The 21,416-nt window shown below is 40.4% G+C and overlaps 1 protein-coding gene across 1 annotated transcript in view; it reads left to right on the forward strand.

Annotated features, from left to right (window-relative positions):
- The window catches only part of LOC139375121 (nucleolar protein 10), a 33,378-nt gene that overhangs the window by 4,799 nt on the left and 7,163 nt on the right, over positions 1–21,416 (forward strand). The window contains exons 6-16 of the mRNA XM_071116600.1: positions 63–199; positions 441–506; positions 3,502–3,562; positions 3,686–3,771; positions 3,860–3,938; positions 4,059–4,208; positions 8,412–8,478; positions 9,235–9,287; positions 10,757–10,883; positions 19,660–19,739; positions 19,829–19,927. Coding sequence (XP_070972701.1) covers positions 63–199; positions 441–506; positions 3,502–3,562; positions 3,686–3,771; positions 3,860–3,938; positions 4,059–4,208; positions 8,412–8,478; positions 9,235–9,287; positions 10,757–10,883; positions 19,660–19,739; positions 19,829–19,927 — 1,005 coding nt within the window. The remainder of the gene's footprint in view (positions 1–62; positions 200–440; positions 507–3,501; positions 3,563–3,685; positions 3,772–3,859; positions 3,939–4,058; positions 4,209–8,411; positions 8,479–9,234; positions 9,288–10,756; positions 10,884–19,659; positions 19,740–19,828; positions 19,928–21,416) is intronic.

Raw genomic sequence — 21,416 nt, forward strand, 5'->3', positions numbered from 1 at the left:
TGGGGGTTATCTAAACTTTATCTTCTACAAGCAAATGTGACCTGATATTGTTGTTTGTGTAGTTGGTGTTTCTGCACTGTAACCGGTACGTGGAGTTCCACTCGCAGCATGGACACTACTACAAGACACGCATTCCCAAGTTTGGTAGGGACTTTGCCTACCACTACCCCTCCTGCGACCTCTACTTTGTTGGGGCAAGGTAAGGGTTAAAAGCCAAAGGAGGTGGATCATTCACTGTCTTGATTTCCTATGTATCATTAGACTTGTCTTTAACATCAAATCTACCTTACAGTGAAATGCTTACTTACGAGCCCTTAACCAACAATGCAGTACAAATAAGAAATAAAAGTAACACGCTATTAAAGAGCAGCAGTAAAATAAAGACAAGTTGAAGTTGTGTTAATGTTGACTGGGCACAGTAAGACTGAATCCTTTTTCAGCTCAGAGATATTCAGACTCAATCTGGAGCAAGGCAGGTTCCTCAACTCCCTTCAGACAGATGCTGTGTAAGTATACATCAACAATACATTATTTATGAAGCCAGCTGGGGCCGATTCCACCACAGCATTGCGTGGAAATATTTTTGGTGTCACAGATTGTTCTGGCAATTCTCACATAACTTTATTGTGAGGAAGGATGTTTAACATGGTTTTCACAATTGTATCACCAACTTTTTTTCTTTAAAAAAATATACATTTCTGAAAGTGCCGATTTTAGGACCCTTTTATTCTTATAGATGCCTCCTGTAATACCCTATGATCCATGAACCGTACATGGTACAGACAACATCTTGATGTCATATACTCCTTATAGTGTGCTCTAAAATATGTCGTATGTTTATATTCTGAAATAGACATTTTCACATTAATTTATTCAACATATATTGAATATTCATAATATTCAAAATATTATGATTATTTAAAAAGTAAATTTTTTTAAAAAAGATTTTGCTTATTTTTTAGACATATTGTTTGGAACAATATACTCTTCAAACACATCGCATTTCCAGAGTGGCCTCTGGTACTTTTGAATAAAGTAAAATGTCAATTTCTATCTATAAAATTGTTAATTTCTTCAAAAGCAGCAGAGAGCCCATTCTGGAATTATGTACAGTAGTTGAATGAGTGTATATTGTTTAAAACAATATGTCTTTACAAATAACAAAATCAAAGGGGGTACTTTTGAGATATTAAAAGTGCATTGTAATTTCCATAATGTTCATAAAATGTCCATAATATACCTGCAGTCATAGTGGAATAATAGTGTTTCACAGTATTACTTACACAGTGTTATGATTGGCGGTGATATTCACCTATTGATTTCTCCCGCCAGACTGGCTTCTGTTGTCGAAATGGGAAAGCTGTTTTGCCTTTGTGGCTGTGGAAACAAAGTAGAAATGGTTGTCATTTCTTTGTTGCTAAAAATCTGCACAATTCGTTCAATTTCAGTTTGGGAGAAAACAAGAACTGAATACTGTAGGGAATCATTGTACCATCTAAATCACTGTGAAATACAGTACCAGTCAAAAGTTTGGACACACCTGCTCATTCAAGGGTTTTTCTTTATTTTGACTGTTTATTACATTGTAGAATAATGAAATGAAATAACACATATGGAATCAAGAAGTATTTTCTTCAAAGCAGCCACACTTTGCCTTGATGACAGCTTTGTACACTCTTGGCATTCTCTCAACTAGCCTAATGAGGAATGCTTTTCCAACAGTCTTGAAGGAGTTCCCACATATGCTAAGCACTTGTTTGCTGCTTTTTCTTCGCTCTGCGGTCCAACTCATCCCAAACCATCTCAATTAGGTTGAGGTTGGGTGATTGTGTAGGCAAGGTCATCTGATGCAGCACTCCATCACTCTCCTTCTTGATCAAATAGTCCTTACACAGCCTGGAAGTGTGTTTAGGGTCATTGTCCTGTTGAAAAACAAATGATAGTCCCACTAAGTGCAAACCAGATGGGATGGCATATTGCTACAGAATGCTGTGGTAGCCATGCTGGCTAGGTGTGCCTTGAATACTAAATATATCACTGACAGTGTCACCAGAAAAGCACCAACGCACCACCACCTCCATGCTTCATGGTGGGAACCACACATGCGGAGATCATCTGTTAACCTACTCTACGTCTCACAGACACTGGTTGGAACCAAAAATCTCAAATTTGGACTCTTCAGACCAAAGGACAAATTTCCACCAGTTTAATGTCCATTGCTTGTGTTTCTTGGCTCAAGCAAGTCTCTTCTTCGTACTGCTGTCCTTCAGTAGTGGTTTATTTGCAGCAATTCGACCATGAAGGCCTGATTCACGCAGTCTTCTCTGAACAGTTGATGTTGAGATGTGTCTGTTACTTGAACTCTGTGAAGGATTTATTTGGGCTGCAATATGAGGTGCAATTAACTCTAATGAACTTATCCTCTGCAGCAAAGGTAACTCTGGGTCTTCATTTCCTGTAGCGGTCCTCATGAGAACCAGTTTCATCATAGTGCTTGATGGTTTTTGCGACTGCACTTGGAACTTTCAAAGTTCTTGAGATTTTCCGGATTGACTGACCATGTCTTAACGTATTGATGGACTGTCATTTCTCTTTGCTTATTTGAGCTGTTCTTACCATAATATGGACTTGGTCTTTTACCAAATCTTCTGTATACCACCCCTACCTTGTCACACAGCTGATTGGCTCAAATACATTAATTAAGAAGGAAATAAATTCCACAAATTAACTTTTAACAAGGCACACCTGTTAATTTAAATGCATTCCAGGTGACTATCTAATGAAGCTGGTTGAGAGAATGCCAAGAGTGTGCAAAGCTGTCATCAAGGCAACGGGTGGCTACTTTGAAGAATCTCAAATATAAAATATATTTTGATTTAACACTTTTTTGGTTACTACATGATTCCATATATGTTATTTTATAGGTTTTGATGTCTTTACTATTATTGTACAATGTATAAAATAGTTTAAAATGTTACAGTGAAATGGGTGCAGGGAAAGGGGATATTTGTTTTGAATGCAGCCAGTGTTCTTGCAATTCACCTAGCTTCCACATAGAGGAGAAATTCTGTTTAGTACCTTTTTTAATATTAATAGTTTTAATGTTGAGTAAATTCATGTGTGAAATTGTATTTCAGAATTTAGGGATACTCCCTATTTTAGAGGACACTATGAGGATAATGACAATAAGGTGTTTGTATCATGTACTGTTCACGGATCATTGGGTCTTACAGGTTGCATCTAAAGGTCTTAAAAAGGGCTGTATATTGGCAACTTTCATCGTGAGTTTCCAAAAAATGGTTTGTTACAAATTTTTTAAAGCATATCAAGTGTATATGTGAGTTGCCAAAACAATCCGAGATACATTTTTTGTTGTTGTTGTGCCATGCTGACACAGAATCGCCCCTGTGCATTACGATACAGTAAATACAGTCACTACAAGACTTGTCAGTATGCATATGGCGTGATCATGTCTCTTTTTGCCATTTCTCTGACTGACAGGGAGCACAATGTGTGTGACATCAATCCTGTCCATCAACTGTTAGCTTCAGGAACAGCCGAGGTGGGTGGAGCCTATGTGCATATAATGAGTGAATGGATCGGACATAACCTGAACCCTATTGACATCATTTTGTGTGTGTGCCTGTGTGTGTCTAACCATGTTCCCTGTGTTGTTGGTGGCTAGGGGAAAGTGGAGTGCTGGGACCCTCGTGTACGAAGTCGGGTGGGGATGCTAGACTGTGCCTTGAGCAGCGTCACAGAGGGAACAGAGTAAGTACAACACTAGAACATGAACAGTTACATGTATTTAGAAAAACGCCATCGTTCAAATCCATGATTTGGATGTGTTTGTCTTTAGAGTGGAGGGCTTGCCATCAGTCAGCGCACTCAAGTTTAATGGCTCTCTCACCATGGCTGTGGGAACGAGCACTGGGCAGGTATGAACTTTTACAATGGCGTCTTGTGTGTCCTAATAGCTGGGATAATGCAGAAAACTGCCTAAATGTTCCCCTCCCAACAAGTTTCCCCATTGACGATCTGTCTGCCTGATACTGTAGGTCCTAATCTATGACCTGCGCTCTAGCCGCCCCCTGCTGGTAAAAGACCATTACTACGGCCTTCCTATCAAGTCTGTCAACTTCCAGGACCACCTAGACCTAGTTCTGACTGCGGACTCCAAGATCATCAAGATCTGGAACAAAGACACGGTAAATGTTTATGAATGTTGAAAATATATTTGATTTGTGTTTTGGGAAACCAGACATCAACCAGGTTTCCATCCAACTTTGAAATTATTATTATTATTATTTTGAATTACCCCTTGTTTCTCCACAATTTTGTGAATACAATCTTGTCTCATCGCTGCAACTCCCCAACGGGCTCAGGAGAGGCGGAGGTCGAGTCAAATGAAACATGACCCACCCGCTCGCTTAACCCAGAAGCCAGCTGCACCAATGTGTTGGAGGAAACACGTTAATCTGCCCGCCACTAGGAGTCGCTAGAGCACGATGAGCCAAGTAAAGCCCCCCCTGGCCAAACCCTCCCCTAACCCGGATGACGCTGAGCCAATTTTGTGCCACCCTATGGGACTCCCAGTCACGGCCTCGGATCGAACCCCAGGCTGTAGTGACGCCGCAACCCTGCGATGCAGTGCCTTAGATTGCTGCGCCACTCGGCGGGGCACTATCCAATTTATTTTTTGCGAGTAAAGTACATGTCGGATAAAAAATGGCATAACAGGCCTAATGGAAACAACAAATTTGTCGGTTACGTTTCCAAATGTCATCAAAACAAAATTCACTAGACAATGTGAGATCTTTTTGTGTCGGTAAAATTAAAGTTAAACTGACAGTGTTTTAGCAACATGACATTTTAAAATCTGTTCATATACACCCCAAGGAAGAATGACAGTTAAAAAAAAAAAAAAAACATTTTCTGACAATGTTTTGGAGTGATATATAGTAAGGCATTTGAAAGTTCAATAGCCATAGCCAATCCAAGCTACAGTAGGCTTATATGCAAATAAGCCATTTGCCACACGGGCTTGCCATCATTCACTTTGAACCAGACTGTGTGTTTACAGGCAGTTGAAACAGCGGAACTTTAGATCATTAGAATGCATTCGCCAAAAGCCACAAAATACACCTGAATTTATGTTTTATGTAAATACCACAGGAGTCCTCTTACATTTGGAAACTTCAGTACTACTGATATTAACAACCATGAAAGGTAGGCCATCTCTCCCTCAGTTGCCTATACATGTGAACAACAACAAGATCAACAACTAATGCTTGCCAGAATGAGAATCTAATGAGGGAACATTAGATAACCCCTCTCAAACTTTTTAAGCTAGTTGGCAGTCAGAATTGCACTGAAACGATAGGGAATAGTAGCCTGCTCGTTCTTCTGCAGCTTGCCTGCCAATGCATGCTTTTTCCAACCCACATTTGAACAAATGAATAGGAACTTGCTTGCCAGCCTGCCAAATACGTTTGATTGACATCTAAAAGATATGTTAACTGTGGATCAAATCAAATTTTATTAGTCACATGCGCCGAATACAACAGGTGAAATGCTTACTTACGAGCCCCTAACCGACAGTTAATAGTCGTTCAAGTTCAGAATAGCAAAGCGATTCACATTTCTTGCTAGCTAACCAAATGACACCTGCATCTCTAGCTGTAGCCACCAAAAAACAATATAAGAGGGAAGAGTCGGTCACTCATCCACTCCTCCAATGACATGACATCCTCCCAGCAGCTAGCTAACATTAGGCTCCGTGTTTTTAGCTTGCTAAATAAATAGCTAGTTGCATAAATAGACACGCCTATCCCAGTGGAGTCAAACTCAATCAGCGCATGGGCAATATTGAAAAACACAATGAATTCACGGGCCAGACATACAAAAAAGTACAACTGCGATCCAAACTGGCCATTGTTTTATTTGAAAAAATATGGCCCTTTATAATGCTCACGTATGTACATAGAATGTTGTATATAGCGTTTGAACATATTAGAACAAATAAGAGAGATATATTTGTCCAGACTCTGCTGTTATGCTTGCAGATGTGAATAATTCCAAGTAACAAAAATGTAGCTATAGGTTTGTTGTAACATTTAAACTTAAAACATGTGTGACTTTTTTGTTGTTGCTGTAGACTCATTTATACTCGCTTTTGTGTCCTATTCGGGCCGCGGGCCCTGTGATCATTGCCCTTGCTAGTTTGCGATTTTTTTTTTTACATTCCCAACCTTAGTTACAGTCCAGCAAACAATGTACCAGGCCAGCAGGGATTTACAACCTGATAGCTATATTTTCTTGGACTACCAAGAAATGTATTGGTGAATTACATTAATCATGCATTGAACTGCATCCATCTAGTCTGCCAACAATTCCTTAATTAATGTATGTCATGTAATTTTGAGTCAAATATAACCTATTTTTAAAACCTCTTATGAAGTTGGTTTTGAAGCATAAACTGGGAATTTGATATTTTTTTACTGATTTATAATGATTGTCTGTTTGTTTCATATCTGCAAAGTAGTTAAACCACTGTCAGTTCCACTTGAATTATGCGAGAAATGGTGGTGTTAACGCCTTTATGCACAAATATTTATATAATAATAATCATATCGATGTAAACCTGGAGTCACGCGATGATATGTTGTGTGGTCCTCCACTACGACTCTAGTAAGCATGCTGTTTATTAGGCTACAGATTAACAACATTTTGAACTTCACAGGGTGGTGAAAATTCACACTTGATGCTTCTTTCCAGTTAACATTGAGTCTTATTCTGGTGACATGATGCTTAGCTGGAGTTTGACTAAGCAAAATTATCTATGTTTTTTTGTCCATAATAATGTCATCATGTAGGCTATACCCGCACTGTATCTGAGAGCTGTTGGGTAGAGCGCACATGCCAAGACCACAGTGGGCACATTTGCTATATAACTGACAAAACTATCAGTAGAGTTGAAAATGCAATGGAAACCCATTTAACTTGTATTTTTTATTCGATACATGGGAATTTAACCACTGAAGTTATTTTTATGTGCACTACGTTATCATGCACACGCTTTTATCTGCAACAAGTCTGTTTTGAAGGAAACACCCCTCTGGTGGGAAAATGCACATATTGCTTTTATGCCAATTTTAGGATATAATATATAATAAACTATTTCCGGTATGGCGACCGTGAGGTAGTAAGGTAAAGGTGATCCGCTTGGCATTCCCTTTTTTATAAAAAAAAAATGTGCCTCTTAAATTTGAAAGAACTCGACTCAAAAGTCAAGAAATAACAAACATCATGTTGGCATACTCATTGTTACAGCAAATAATATATCGAGAAATAAAAACAAACACAGCGAAACAACGCAGTCATGGACCAAGTAGCTGATGACTCAACTAAAGTGAGTTTAGAGACACTACTAACAAAAAATATGAAGAAAATATCAGATCTAAACTGATATGACTGAACTGGGCAAACGTATGAAGGAGGCCGAAACCGGGTTAATTCTAGCAATAATTGCATGAGAGAAACTCTAGAAAACCGTGGATGAACAAAAAAACAATCCTTATGGGCCTTACTGACAACGTAAACGGGATGGACGACTTCAGTCACCGCTCAAATCTTTGTTTGGTAAATTTCCTCGAAAGCTGTGGAACAACCGGAATGGAAGAATTCCAGGAAAATGTAATACCACACAACTACTGGGCCAGGAGAATGTCACACGGGCTCCCACAATTGAATAAGCACATTCGAACAGGCTGCCCAGGAGGGGACACCAGCAGCAAACCAAGGGGCATCATAGCAAAGTTACTTAACTATAGGGACAAAGATGAAGTTCTATGACTGGCCATCCAAGCCTGGAAGTTGGAAGTCGGACCTTTGATGTATGAGGACCAACGGATCTACAGTACATCAACACCAACATGAGCAGAGACCTCTACATGAAGAGCAGAGAAATTGACACCATAAGGAAAAAGCTATGGGGGAAAAATAATTATGTTCCCTTTGATGTACCCTGCACAACTACGGGTCAAATGGAAGGAAAGAAACATCACACTGAAATTAGCTAAATAAGTTACCAGATTTCTGGATAACCTGGACAAGGAGAACGGTGGAAATGGCCGTGATCTATTTGTTTTAAGTAACGAACTGACAAGTGAACAAGACAACATGGTGATTGCTATGATCTCTAGACAATTATTTTTGAATGATCAAGAGCCAATAGGCTATAAAGGGTTGAGTGGGTGCGAAGAATTGAAATGGCCCATATGTGGGGAAAAGCATTTTTTATGGTGAAAATGTCAGTGTCATTGTACACTTGGTTGATGAAAGAGAGACCACTAACTATCACAGTGCTATAACAGATATTCTAACCATATCTTTGGTCTGTTTCACCCCAGGGAAAAGTGTTCTCCTCCATTGAGCCCCAGACGAACATCAACGACGTGTGCATCTATCCTGGTTCTGGTGAGAATCACCTCAGAAAGACTGGTCCATTCTATGAGTAATGAGCCAGATACACTAAACATTGCTTCTGTACCGATTTTAACTTGGAGGGTTGACCTACACTTCAGGCACTCTTATCTGCTTCGTAGTCATTTGCCAGTATGCTCAACTACCACTAGATGGTGCCAAGTCCTAAACATTTCTGCACCAAGGATATGCTTCTTTGTGAGATGGCTTGGACTTTGCTTTTGAAATAAGACTGCAACTCTATCCATTGACAGCTTCTCTACCAGCAATTATGCCTAATTACAGCAATGTTTACTGAGCACTTGAGTTAAACTGTTTAAGACGCTCATTCATGATGTAATTGCTGTAATTTTACATAAATAGCAAATCCGCACAACCATTTGCATGGATGATTTGTTGTCAAAGGAAGATGAAGATGGGAGCAAGCCAGGCTTTTGTCAGTAATGGTTACATACATTTTAACATTTAAAAATCCAACAAGGGTTTTGCTATTTCCTATTTGACTAGTCTACTGCCTGCATACCTACTATAGTCACCCTATGTTTATGTGGGCTCTACTTTCTGCATGTTCATGCAGTTAGGCTTGTAACTAGAGTCAAACAAAACCAGCAGACAATGAGCCTTTTTGTACAGTTCTGCATAACCTTAGTTTATAGCAATGCTAACTTCAGTATGGGGAAAAGGATCTGGTTGTTTCGTTAGCTCATCTCACTCATCCACATCTTTTATTTTTCTCTCCTAACTTCACAGGTATGCTCTTCACTGCCAATGAAGACCCTAAGATGAATACATTCTATATCCCTGTGAGTTCTACCACCCTTGCACTCCCTCAGGCCCATTTGACAGTTGGGTTTAACTGCTAGTTTTACATGCCTCGGTGTGCATGATTGGTTTGAAAGGTACATTTTCCCATGAGATAGAGTTACTCCATGGTGTGAATTGAAACCAAACCGACCAAGGCAGTATAGAGAAGGCACGAAAGGACGATCTCTGTTTTGAGGTCTTGAGTTTTTGAGACATTCATTTGTTCAGTTTAGTGTTTACGGCATCCCCATTTGGCTTGTGTTTTATGGTCTGCAAAAAACACTAAAGGGCATTATTCATGGAAAACCTCCCACTGGGTTTTACCTAGAATGTACCCTTGTTGGAACGTGAATGTTCTTCAGCAACAGGTGGCCTTGTGCCTACCCCTATACCAGCTTTTCAGTTCTTATAGGAAAAGTGTTTGTACATTGTTAAAAAAAACATGTAAAAAAAAATATATATATATATAGTCTCGTTAGGAAGTTAATGTGTGTGTTTCTACGGTAAAGTAGTCTCTCTAGGGAGTTGAGGTGTGTGTACTGTAATGTAATCTCTGTATAGAAAGATCATGTGGTAACCCTGACGCGATTCGTTTCTGGTCCCATTCATTAACCACTGATTAGATCATTGTGATGATGAGATACAGAAAACAAGGTCTTAAATAGCGTGTGTTTGGGGCTACAAAGAGCTTATACTGAACTTAGGAAATATTGCGTTCATCTGTTAACAGCAAACACATTCTATTTTTGGTTATTGGAGTTTTGGAATACTTCTGCAGAAAATGGAAGGCCGATATCAAACATTCACATAGCAGTGCTCAAACTGCTCTGAATAAATAGCTACATTTTTCACTCAGGTATGATATGAACATCACTGGTAACTTCAAATATAACACAACGTTGTCACCTTGTTTGGTTTACTCATCTAATCTATCATTCATGAATTTGAGGCAGGCATATGATTCCAATTGCAGAGAGCTCCTTTCTCCCTGGTTTTTCAACTGGTGTACAAAGGCCTCCCTAGATGCCTACATTACAGTAGGGCAAAGTTTGGAAGTTAACATTAGCCATTTGCTCTTCAATGATTACACTGAGGAAGGGGACATTACCTAGACTTTGAACTCTGATTTGATAGGACAGAACTCAGTTTGGATTGAACCCAGTGGCATTAAATTATCTTACGATGATGGGGTGATTTCAATCTGATAAGACTCATTCAATCCTTGTCGACTCATCCTCAGAGCCCTGAGAGGATTGGATAGGTGCAAGCAACATGGCAGAAACTACACCTAGCCAACTGGAATGTTGCCAACACCTACTTCCCTTACCAGCCCACAGCGCAGTGAAAAGAGAGAAATATATTGAATTAGAATTCTTAAAATGTTCCTTGTTTTTCATTCCTTTTCCCTCCTTCACTACATCCCTTGTTCTTTTCTCTCCTTCCTCCCCTCCATGTTGTCCCTGTGTAGGCACTGGGACCTGCTCCTCGCTGGTGCTCCTTCCTGGACAACCTGACAGAGGAGTTGGAGGAGAGCCCTGAGAGTACCGTCTACGATGACTACAAGTTTGTCACCCGCAAGGACCTGGAGAACCTGGGTGAGAGTAGGGCTGTTAAGTGTAGAGGTTGACCGATTATGAGTTTTCAACGCCGATACCGATTATTGGAGAACCAAAAAAAAGCTGATACCGATTAATCTGGCGATTTAAAAAAATAAATAAAAAATGTATTTGTAATAATGACAATTACAACAATACTGAATGAACACTTATTTTAACTTAATACATCAATAAAATCAATTTAGCCTCAAATAAATAATGAAACATGTTCAATTTGATTTAAATAATGCAAAAACAAAGTGTTGGAGAAGAAAGTAAAAGTGCAATATGTGCCATGTAAGAAAGCTAACGTTTAAGTTCCTTGCTCAGAACATGAGAACATATGAAAGCTGGTAGTTCCTTTTAACATGAGTCTTCAATATTCCCAGGTAAGAAGTTTTAGGTTGTAGTTGTTATAGGAATTATAGGACTATTTCTCTCTCTACCATTTGTATTTCATATACCTTTGACTATTGGATATTCTTATAGGCACTTTAGTATTGCCAGTGTAACAGTATAGCTTCCGTCCCTCTCCAACGCCCCTACCTGGGCTCGAACCAGGAACACATCGACAACAGCCACCCTCGAAGCAGCGTTACCTATGCAGAGCAAGGGGAACAACTACTCCAAGTCGCAGAGCGAGTGACGTTTGAAACGCTATTAGCGCGCACCCTGCTAACTAGCTAGCCATTTCACATCGGTTACACCAGCCTAATCTCGGAAGTTGATAGGCTTGAAGTCATAAACAGAGCAATGCTTGAAGCATTGCGAAAAGCTGCTGGCAAAATGCACGAAAGTGCTGTTTGAATGAATGCTTACGAGCCTGCTGGTGCCTACCATCGCTCAGTCAGACTGCTCTATCAAATCATAGACTTAATTATAACATAATAACACACACAAATACAAGCCGTAGATCATTAATATGGTCGAATCCGGAAACTATAATCTCGAGAAAAAAAATGTTTATTCTTTCAGTGAAATACGGAACCTTTCCGTATTTTATCTAACGGGTGGCATCCGGCATTGAAAATAAGAATGTGTTCTTAACTGACTTGCCTAGTTAAATAAAGGTGTAAAAAAAATTGGTCGTCCAAAAATACAGATTTCCGATTGTTATGAGAACTTGAAATCGGCCCTAATTAATCGGCCATTCCGATTAATCGGTCGACCTCTAGTTAAGTGCATAGAATACATGTATTTTCCCCCAGCCCCTGCTTCGAGACTGATGCATGATAATGGTCCATTCTAAATCCAAACAAATTTCACACACATTATTTGGTATATGTAAAGATAAGATCATATCAAGAATAGTCTGATGGGTGACAATATTAGATTATCAGTTGTGAATGATATATTATCACTTGTGAATAATGCTCAGTTTGTGTGCAGTAAGGCAAGAAACGGCACGTGCCTTTTCCCCCGACTTTTAAAAATAATAATCGCACACCTCATGTAGCCTAGCCCATAGGCCTATATGTTTTGATACGGTTTGTATCACAACTAAAGTGGCCAAATATCTTCTTAAAATGATGTACATTCATCCGCTTTACCAAGGGGTGTAGAGCCTAATTAGCATACAAACTCAACGTGAGTTTCAAGTTTGGGGAAGATTATTTTCACCATAAAAATGCTTCTTTATAATTAAAGCATTACATGCATAATCACATTTGAAGTCAGTTTTGAGAATGGTGTTTTCCCACTAATAGATTGCATTTTGGAACATTCAGGCTTATAACCTACTGCCGTATAATGTGAAGAAATAGCCTAATAGTTCACTTTTTAAGCTAAACGTATTGATTTGTTGCGTCAGCCCTGTTTTTAGAAGGATTTTGATTCTAGTGGTTGAATTCATTTGGGATCTATCATGTCCCACAACTATCCAAGACTATGTTTGAATATTTATTTCTCACACACAATAGAAAAGTCAACTTTTGTACTATGGGGGATAGTAGATTGACATAAGCTAGTGTTTTTGCTGTTTGTTAGGCCTACTCATCTTGTTGGCTGACGAAAAGTAAATGTGGACAGTTTTTCCAACATCTTCAATATGCGCCTCAGAATTCAATAAGGACACACGCAGTTGCTTCCCCGATGTGTCTGTCTTCACTTGTAGCCTGTGAGAAGGACCCGATCACGTGATGGATATTGGCTAATAAGAATTGAGATACAGTGCATTCGGGAAGTATTCAGACCCCTTCCCTTTTCCAAATTTTGTTTTGTTACAGCCTTATTCTAAAATGGATGAACGTTTTTTTCCCCCATCAATCTACACACAATACCCCATAACATCAAAGCAAAAACAGTAAAACAAATAAAAATAAAATGTTATATTACATTTACATAAGTAAATGTTTGGCTGCCTTAATTCTTCTTGGCGATGACGCTACAAGCTTGGCATACCTGTATTTGGGGAGTTTCTCCCATTCTTCTCTGCAGATCCTCTCAAGCTCTGTCAGGTTGGATGGGGAGTGTCACTGCACAGCTATTTTCAGGTCTCTCCAGAGATATTCGATTGGGTTTGGGCTCTGGCTCGGCCACTCAAGTACATTCAGAGACTTGTTCCGAAGCCACCCCTGCATTGTCTTGACTGTGTGCGCTTAGGGTTGTTGTCCTGTTGGAAGGTTAACCTTCGTCCCAGTTTGAGGTCCTGAGTGCTCTGGAGCAGCTTTTCATCAAGGATCTCTCTGTACTTTGCTCCGTTCATCTTTCCCTTGATCCTGACTATTCTCCCAGTCCCTGCCGCTGAAAAACATCCCCACAGCATGACCCTGCCACTATCATGCTTCACTGTAGGGACGGTGCCAGGTTTCTTCCAGACGTAATGCTTGGCATTCAGGCCAAAGAGTTCAATCTTGGTTTCAGCAGACCAGAGAATCTTGTTTCTCATGGTCTGAGAGTCCTTTAGGTGCCTTTTGGCAAACTCCAAGCGGGCTGTCATGTGCCTTTTACTGTGGGGTGGCTTCCGTCTTGCCACTTTACCATTATTAAGGCCTGTTTGTTGGAGTGCTGCAGAGATGGTTGTCCTTCTGGAAGGTTCTCCCATCTCCACAGAGGAACTCTGGATCTCTGTCAGAGTGACCATTGGGTTCTTGGTCACCTCCATGACTAAGGCCCTTCTCCCCTGATTGCTCAGTTTGGCTGGGCGGCTAGCTCTAGGAAGAGTCTGGGTGGTTCCAAACTTCTTCCATTTAAGAATCATGGAGGCCACTGTGTTCTTGTGGACCTTCAATGCTGCAGAATTATTTTTGTACCCTTCCCAAGCTCTGTGCCTCGACACAATCCTGTCTGAGTTCTACGGACAATTCCTTTGACCTCAGTGCATGTCAGAGCAAAACAAGCCATATCAACTGTGGGACCTTATATAGACAGATGTGTGCCTTTCCAAATCATGTCCAATCAATTGAATTTAGCACAGGTGGACTCAATCAAGTTGTAGAAACATCTCAATGGAAACAGGATGCACCTGAGCTCAATTTCGAGTCTCATGAATACTGAATACTTATGTAAATAAGGTATTTCTGTTCTTATTTTTAAAACATTTGCAAACATTTCTAAAAAACATGTTTTGTTTTTATTAGGTATTGTGTGTAGATGTATATGAAATATATATATATATTAATACATTTTCGAATAAGGCTGTAACATAACAAAATATGGAAAAAGTTTAGGTGTCCGAATACTTTCTGAATGCACTGTGTCTGAGAGAGCCATATGAGTGAGAGATTCTTCGGAGCATGCGGCCTGGAGAAGGGTATTATTATATTCAGCCCACAGGCACAACGACCACTGGCTGTAAAAGGCATGGATTTTTTTAGGGGGTATTACGGCCACACAAAGGGGATGCTGCCGGGAAATTTGAGGCATTATCAAGTGCTTGTCAAATTATGAATGAGAAACTGATGAAGTGTGTGCACCCTGCGCAAAAGATAAAGCAGAGCATCATGCAGCCTTATAATGTATTAAAAACGTATAGCCTAATGTTTGTATCACAACTAAGATTGCATAAATAACTCTAAATTAAGCATATAGGAGGACCTGTTTCTTTGTTAACCGCTCAACACAGACTAGCACAGACTAGCTGCATATGCGCACTCCCTCATTGTTTGGGTTATTCAGCTATGTTCAATTGTATTCTTCATACTGTAAAATAATGCGACGGAATTCTAAGCAAATCTTGTCTGCTAAATGAAGTATGACCCACAGCCATATTGCATAGCCAGATCAGGACCTAACATAAGGACAACTCAAGAGTATGCTATTTTGTTCTTCTGAAATAGACTACATTTTCATCATATCATGTTTCTTTAGACCTGTCTACAATAAATAATGGATTTATTGTCAAGGTGTAGGCTATATTAGATGGATTTATTAGACTTTTTTAAATTTCGATTTTTCAAAGGTCTGCATCAGTGTCTTGTAGTCTATGCATGGAAGCCAGGAGATGTTAAATGTGTTTGTTAATTAATGGTCAATTACCGTGAGGCCGGCAGTTATTTTCTTGACAATCACCAGCTGACAAAATGTCACTACCGCCCCAGCCCTAGGTGAGAGGGGGGTAGAGATTTGTTCCTCTTAAGATCTCCAGAAATACAAGTGCCTATTGAATCGAGCATTCAAGTTATTTTAGGCCTACGGGTCCTAGGGAAACTTCCAGGGCTGTCTACACTACACTTGCCATTCAGTGGAGACCATTTTGAACTTAGGCATATTGAGGCAACACAAAGGCCCGGTTTACAAGTCCCTCCTAAAAATGAACGGTAGGGGAAACACTGTCGGAATGGAGAGAGAAATTAAGAGATGGAATAAGGGATAGTGAGAGATAAAGGGGTGGCGAACAGAAGGGTTGAAAGAACAGAAGAATGCTTGGGTTAGCACTAAAGAGATCAAATGACAAAGACGAGAAATTCAGTTGGTTGGGGAGGAATAAAAGGAAGGGGAGACGGAGGGTGATAGAGTGGGAGGGTGAGAGAGGGCAGGAGGGAGGGGTGGAGTAGATTAGGGGGGAAGGGGAGTTCAGTTCACTGCAGCTGTGAAATGTCCTTGTTATGTAACAGACAGGCTGCCAGACGGATAGTGAGATTTCTGGGGAAAGGGGGGTTCTATCTTTTTACCACACACACACACACACGCACACAGTCCTTGCCAGGGTTGGGGAGTAACTGATTACATGTAATCTGATTACAAAACAGCTAACTGTAATCTGGCCAGTGTAGGCGGTCATTGTAAATAAGAGTTCTTAACTGACTTGCCTAGTTAAATGAAATACGTTCCGTTATCAGCAAAAATATTGTAATTAGATTACAAATACTTTTGAAATACTCGATTATTACTTCTTGGATTACTTTTAAATTATTTCTCAGTGACTTTCAATTCAGCATTGAAAATGGGCTGTATATTAAGTTTGTTCCACCTGAGCAAGTCTGACCACAAGTCAGAGAGCACTATGATGACACACCAAATGCGTTTGATGGATGCTTTTTGTCTTCTAATGCCTCTTAAAATGAAAGTAATCCAAAAGTAACGGAAATTAATCGGATAACCTTACTGAGTTTGGGTAATTCAAAAGTTACGTTACTGATTACAATTTTGGACAGGTAACTACTAACTGTAACGGATTACACTTACAAAGTAACCTAGCCAACCCTGGTCCTTGCGTGCCACAACTCCCACACATTCCTGAATTAAAGTGGTCTTCTGGAATGAAACTAAGCAGAGACTAAAAAGCCTCATGGCAGTCACTAACTCAACTTCATTCAGGGCTTAAAGAATTGTGGGTGGAGACGGATGTTACAAAACTTTATCTAAATGCTCTCAAAAGGTGTCTTGCCAAATAGCTGAAAAGGCCAAGTTAGCCGAATCTAGCACAAAATGAAACAAGCTTTCATTACAGTCCTGTTGACAAAACTGTTTTTCTTTAGCATACACTTGATTATTAAAGTCTGTAATATGAAGTAAAAGCTTAATGATTGTAAAACCCACTGCTAAGTATATGCCTACCCTATGTTCCCTACTGTCCTGAACGTGTCAGTTTAAATGGGAACAACCAGCCTGTTGAAAGAAGCAGATGTCTGCAGATATCTGTAGTCTTATGCCATTTTCTTACAGCACATTCCAATAGGCTGATTCTCAAAGTTAAAGGGATAGTTCACCCAAATTACAAAATTACATTAGTTTCCTTACCCTTTAAGCCAGTGGTATTCAAAATCAGGTATGGTGGGGCCACCAAATTTAAATAAAACTATATTTTTGGGTGGCTGGGGAACTAGACAAGACAATGTAGACAATGTATTTTACAAATGTATCTTTTTTCAAAATTTTTAAAAAAAGATACATTTGTAAAATACAATTTCATTAAGTAAATGTATTTATTGCTTCTCTTAATTTTGATGAATATGTACTGAATTGAAGGTTATTTGTTGATGTGAAAATTAACATTTACAACATTAGATTTGTGGTGGGGTCGACACAATTTCTGGCGAAAAAAATTGTGTCCCCACTGAAAAAGGTTGAACTGTTGGAAGCGGTCTATGGATAAGGTTTGACAGCAATCTATGCTTTGGTTTAGTTTCCCTGGCACTGTTCCTGGTCATAAATCCCATTCATGTCATGGTACCGATATTAGCATTTTACGCGCATCATGTTCAAATCATCTATAAGTGATGTCGTTGAGCTTCACAATTAATTTTAGATACTTTCAGATGATTTGGACATGATGCGTGAAAAATGCTAATATCGGTACCATGACTTGAATGGGGCTTTTGCCACAACTGCTAAAACGTTAGCATTTGGAAACGGTGCCAGGGAAATTATAACAAAGGAACTCCCCCACATCTGGTTGTCTAAGACTTAATTGAAAGGAAAAAACAAGAACCTGTAGACACTAGGCCCTCCATGGAATGAGTTTGACATCCCTGGCTTACAGGGTAAGAAAACCAATGTGTAATTTAGTAGTTTGGTAGAACTATCTCTTTAATTAATACTCCTTACTGGGCTTGGCAATACACGTCACCAATTTGGAAGAGCACCAATATTTTATGTTTCAGGTGACATGTAGCCTGCCTCAGGGAGGTTGAATATAGAGGCACTGTAAATAAAATATACACTGCTCAAAAAAATAAAAGGAACACTAAAATAACACATCCTAGATCTGAATGAATGAAATATTCTTATTAAATATTTTTTTCTTTACGTAGTTGAATGTGCTGACAACAAAATCACACAAAAATGATCAATGGAAATCAAATTTATCAACCCATGGAATTCTGGATTTGTAGTCACAGTCAAAATTAAAGTGGAAAACCACACTACAGGCTGATCCAACTTTGATGTAATGTCCTTAAAACAAGTCAAAATGAGGCTCACTAGTGTGTGTGGCCTCCACGTGCCTGTATGACCTCCTTACAACGCCTGGGCATGCTCCTGATGAGGTGGCGGATGGTCTCCTGAGGGATCTCCTTCCAGACCTGGACTAAAGCATCTGCCAACTCCTGGACAGTCTGTGGTGCAACGTGGCGTTGGTGGATGGAGCGAGACAAGATGTCCCAGATGTGCTCAATTGGATTCAGGTCTGGGGAACGGGCGGGCCAGTCCATAGCATCAATGCCTTCCTCTTGCAGGAACTGCTGACACACTCCAGCCACATGAGGTCTAGCATTGTCTTGCATTAGGAGGAACCCAGGGCCAACTGCACCAGCATATGGTCTCGCAAGGGGTCTGAGGATCTCATCTCGGTACTTAATGGCAGTCAGGCTACCTCTGGCGAGCACATGGAGGGCTGTGCGGCCCCCCAAAGAAATGCCACCCCACACCATGACTGACCCACCCCCAAACCGGTCATGCTGGAGGATGTTGCAGGCAGCAGAACGTTCTCCACTGCGTCTCCAGACTGTCACATGCTCAGTGTGAACCTGCTTTCATCTGTGAAGAGCACAGGGCACCAGTGGTGAATTTGCCAATCTTGGTGTCCTCTGGCAAATGCCAAACGTCCTGCACGATGTTGGGCGGTAAGCACAACCCCCACCTGTGGACGTCGGGCCCTTATACCACCCTCATGGAGTCTGTTTCTGACCGTTTGAGCAGACACATGCACATTTGTGGCCTGCTGGAGGTCATTTTGCAGGGCTCTGGCAGTGCTCCTCCTGCTCCTCCTTGCACAAAGGCGGAGGTAGCGGTCCTGTTGCTGGGTTGTTGCCCTCCTACGGCCTCCTCCACGTCTCCTGATGTACTGGCCTGTCTCCTGGTAGAGCCTCCATGCTCTGGACACTACACTGACAGACACAGCAAACCTTCTTGCCACATCTCGCATTGATGTGCCATCCTGGATGAGCTGCACTACCTGAGACACTTGTGTGGGTTGTAGACTCCGTCTCATGCTACCACTAGAGTGAAAGCACCGCCAGCATTCAAAAGTGACCAAAACATCAGCCAGGAAGCATAGGAACTGAGAAGTGGTCTTTGGTCACCACCTGCAGAACCACTCCTTTATTGGGAGTGTCTTGCTAATTGCCTATAATTTCCACCTGTTGTCTATTACATTTGCACAACCGCATGTGTAATTTATTGTCAATCAGTGTTGCTTCCTAAGTGGACAATTTGAATTCACAGAAGTGTGATTGACTTGGAGTTACATTGTGTTGTTTAAGTGTTCCCTTTATTTTTTTGAGCAGTGTATAAATCAACCATCATTATACAAATGTATAATGTAGCTGTTTACTCATGTTATGCAAATATGTACATTTCATGTACATATAATGTATAATGTTGTGTTCAACCATAGGTCTGTCTCACCTGGTGGGATCTGCTCTCCTGCGGGCATACATGCACGGCTTCTTCATGGACATCAGACTGTACCACAAGGTAGGTTGTGTAGGTGTGTGTCTATTCTTAGTTGATTGTTGATGTTACAGAGTTATGTGTTTTAAATACATTTTGTGTGATTTGTCCAGGTGAAGACCATGGCCAATCCGTTTGCCTATGAGGAGTACCGCAAGGACAAGATTCGGCAGAAGATAGAAGAGTCCAGGGCCCAGAGAGTACAAATCAAGGTGGGATATCGTACTCTGTCTGACTGTTAAAAACATACATTCAGACAGACTGGATATGGTGACAAATGATGTTTTCTAAGAAGTATATACAGTTGAAGTCGGACGTTTACATACACTTAGGTTGGAGTCATTAAAACTCATTTTTCAACCACTCCACAAATGTCTTGTTAACAAACTATAGTTTTGGCAAGTCGGTTAGGACATCTACTTTGTGCATGACACAAGTAATTTTTACAAACAGATTATTTCACTTATAATTCACAATTCCAGTGGGACAGAAGTTTACATACACTAACACGGAACCCAAACCGGCTGCGCGCATGTGCCATCGTGCATAAATGTATTTTGTCCCCGCACACCAATAGTACGCAAGTATAAACACGATGGGACCACGCAGCCGTCATACTGCTCAGGAAGGAGACGCGTTCTGTCTCCTAGAGATGAACGTACTTTGGTGCGAAAAGTGCAAATCAATCCCAGAACAACAGCAAAGGACATTGTGAAGATGCTGGAGGAAACTGGTACAAAAGTACCTATATCCACAGTAAAACGAGTCCTATATCGACATAACCTGAAAGGCCACTCAGCAAAGAAGAAGCCACTGCTCCAAAACCGCCATAAAAAAGCCAGACTACGGTTTGCAACTGCACATGGGGACAAAGATCGTACTTTTTGGAGAAATGTCCTCTGATTAGATGAAACAAAAATAGAACTGTTTGGCCATAATGCCTATCATTATGTTTGGAGGAAAAAGGGGGAGGCTTGCAAGCCGAAGAACACCATCCCAACCGTGAAGCACGGGGGTGGCGGCAGCATGTTGTGGGGGTGCTTTGCTGCAGGAGGAGGGACTGGTGCACTTCACAAAATAGATGGCATCATGAGGAAAGAAAATTATGTGGATATATTGAAGCAACATCTCAAGACATCAAAGCTTGGTCGCAAATGGGTCTTCCAAATGGACAATGACCCCAAGCATACTTCCAAAGTTGTGGCAAAATGGCTTAAGGACAACAAAGTCAAGGTACTGGAGTGGCCATCACAAAGCCCTGACCTCAATCCTATAGAACATTTGGGGGCAGAACTGAAAAAGCGTGTGCGAGCAAGGAGACCTACAAACCTGACTCTGTTACACCAGCTCTGTCAGGAGGAATGGGAGAAAATTCACCCAACTTATTGTGGGAAGCTTGTGGAAGGCTACACGAAACGTTTGACCCTAGTTAAACAATTTTAAAGGCAATGCTACCAAATACTAATTGAGTGTATGTAAACTTCTGACCCACTGGGAATGTGATGAAAGAAATAAAATTTGATATAATTCATTCTCTTTACTATTATTCTGACATTTCACATTCTTAAAATAGTGGTGATCCTAACTGACCTAAGACAGGACATTTATACTTGGATTAAATGTCAGGAATTGTGAAAAACTGAGTTTAAATGTATTTGGCTACGGTGTGTGTAAACTTCAACTGTATAGCTAATATATTGT

The sequence above is a fragment of the Oncorhynchus clarkii genome, chromosome 19, assembly GCF_045791955.1.
Source record: "Oncorhynchus clarkii lewisi isolate Uvic-CL-2024 chromosome 19, UVic_Ocla_1.0, whole genome shotgun sequence".
NCBI lineage: Eukaryota > Metazoa > Chordata > Actinopteri > Salmoniformes > Salmonidae > Oncorhynchus > Oncorhynchus clarkii.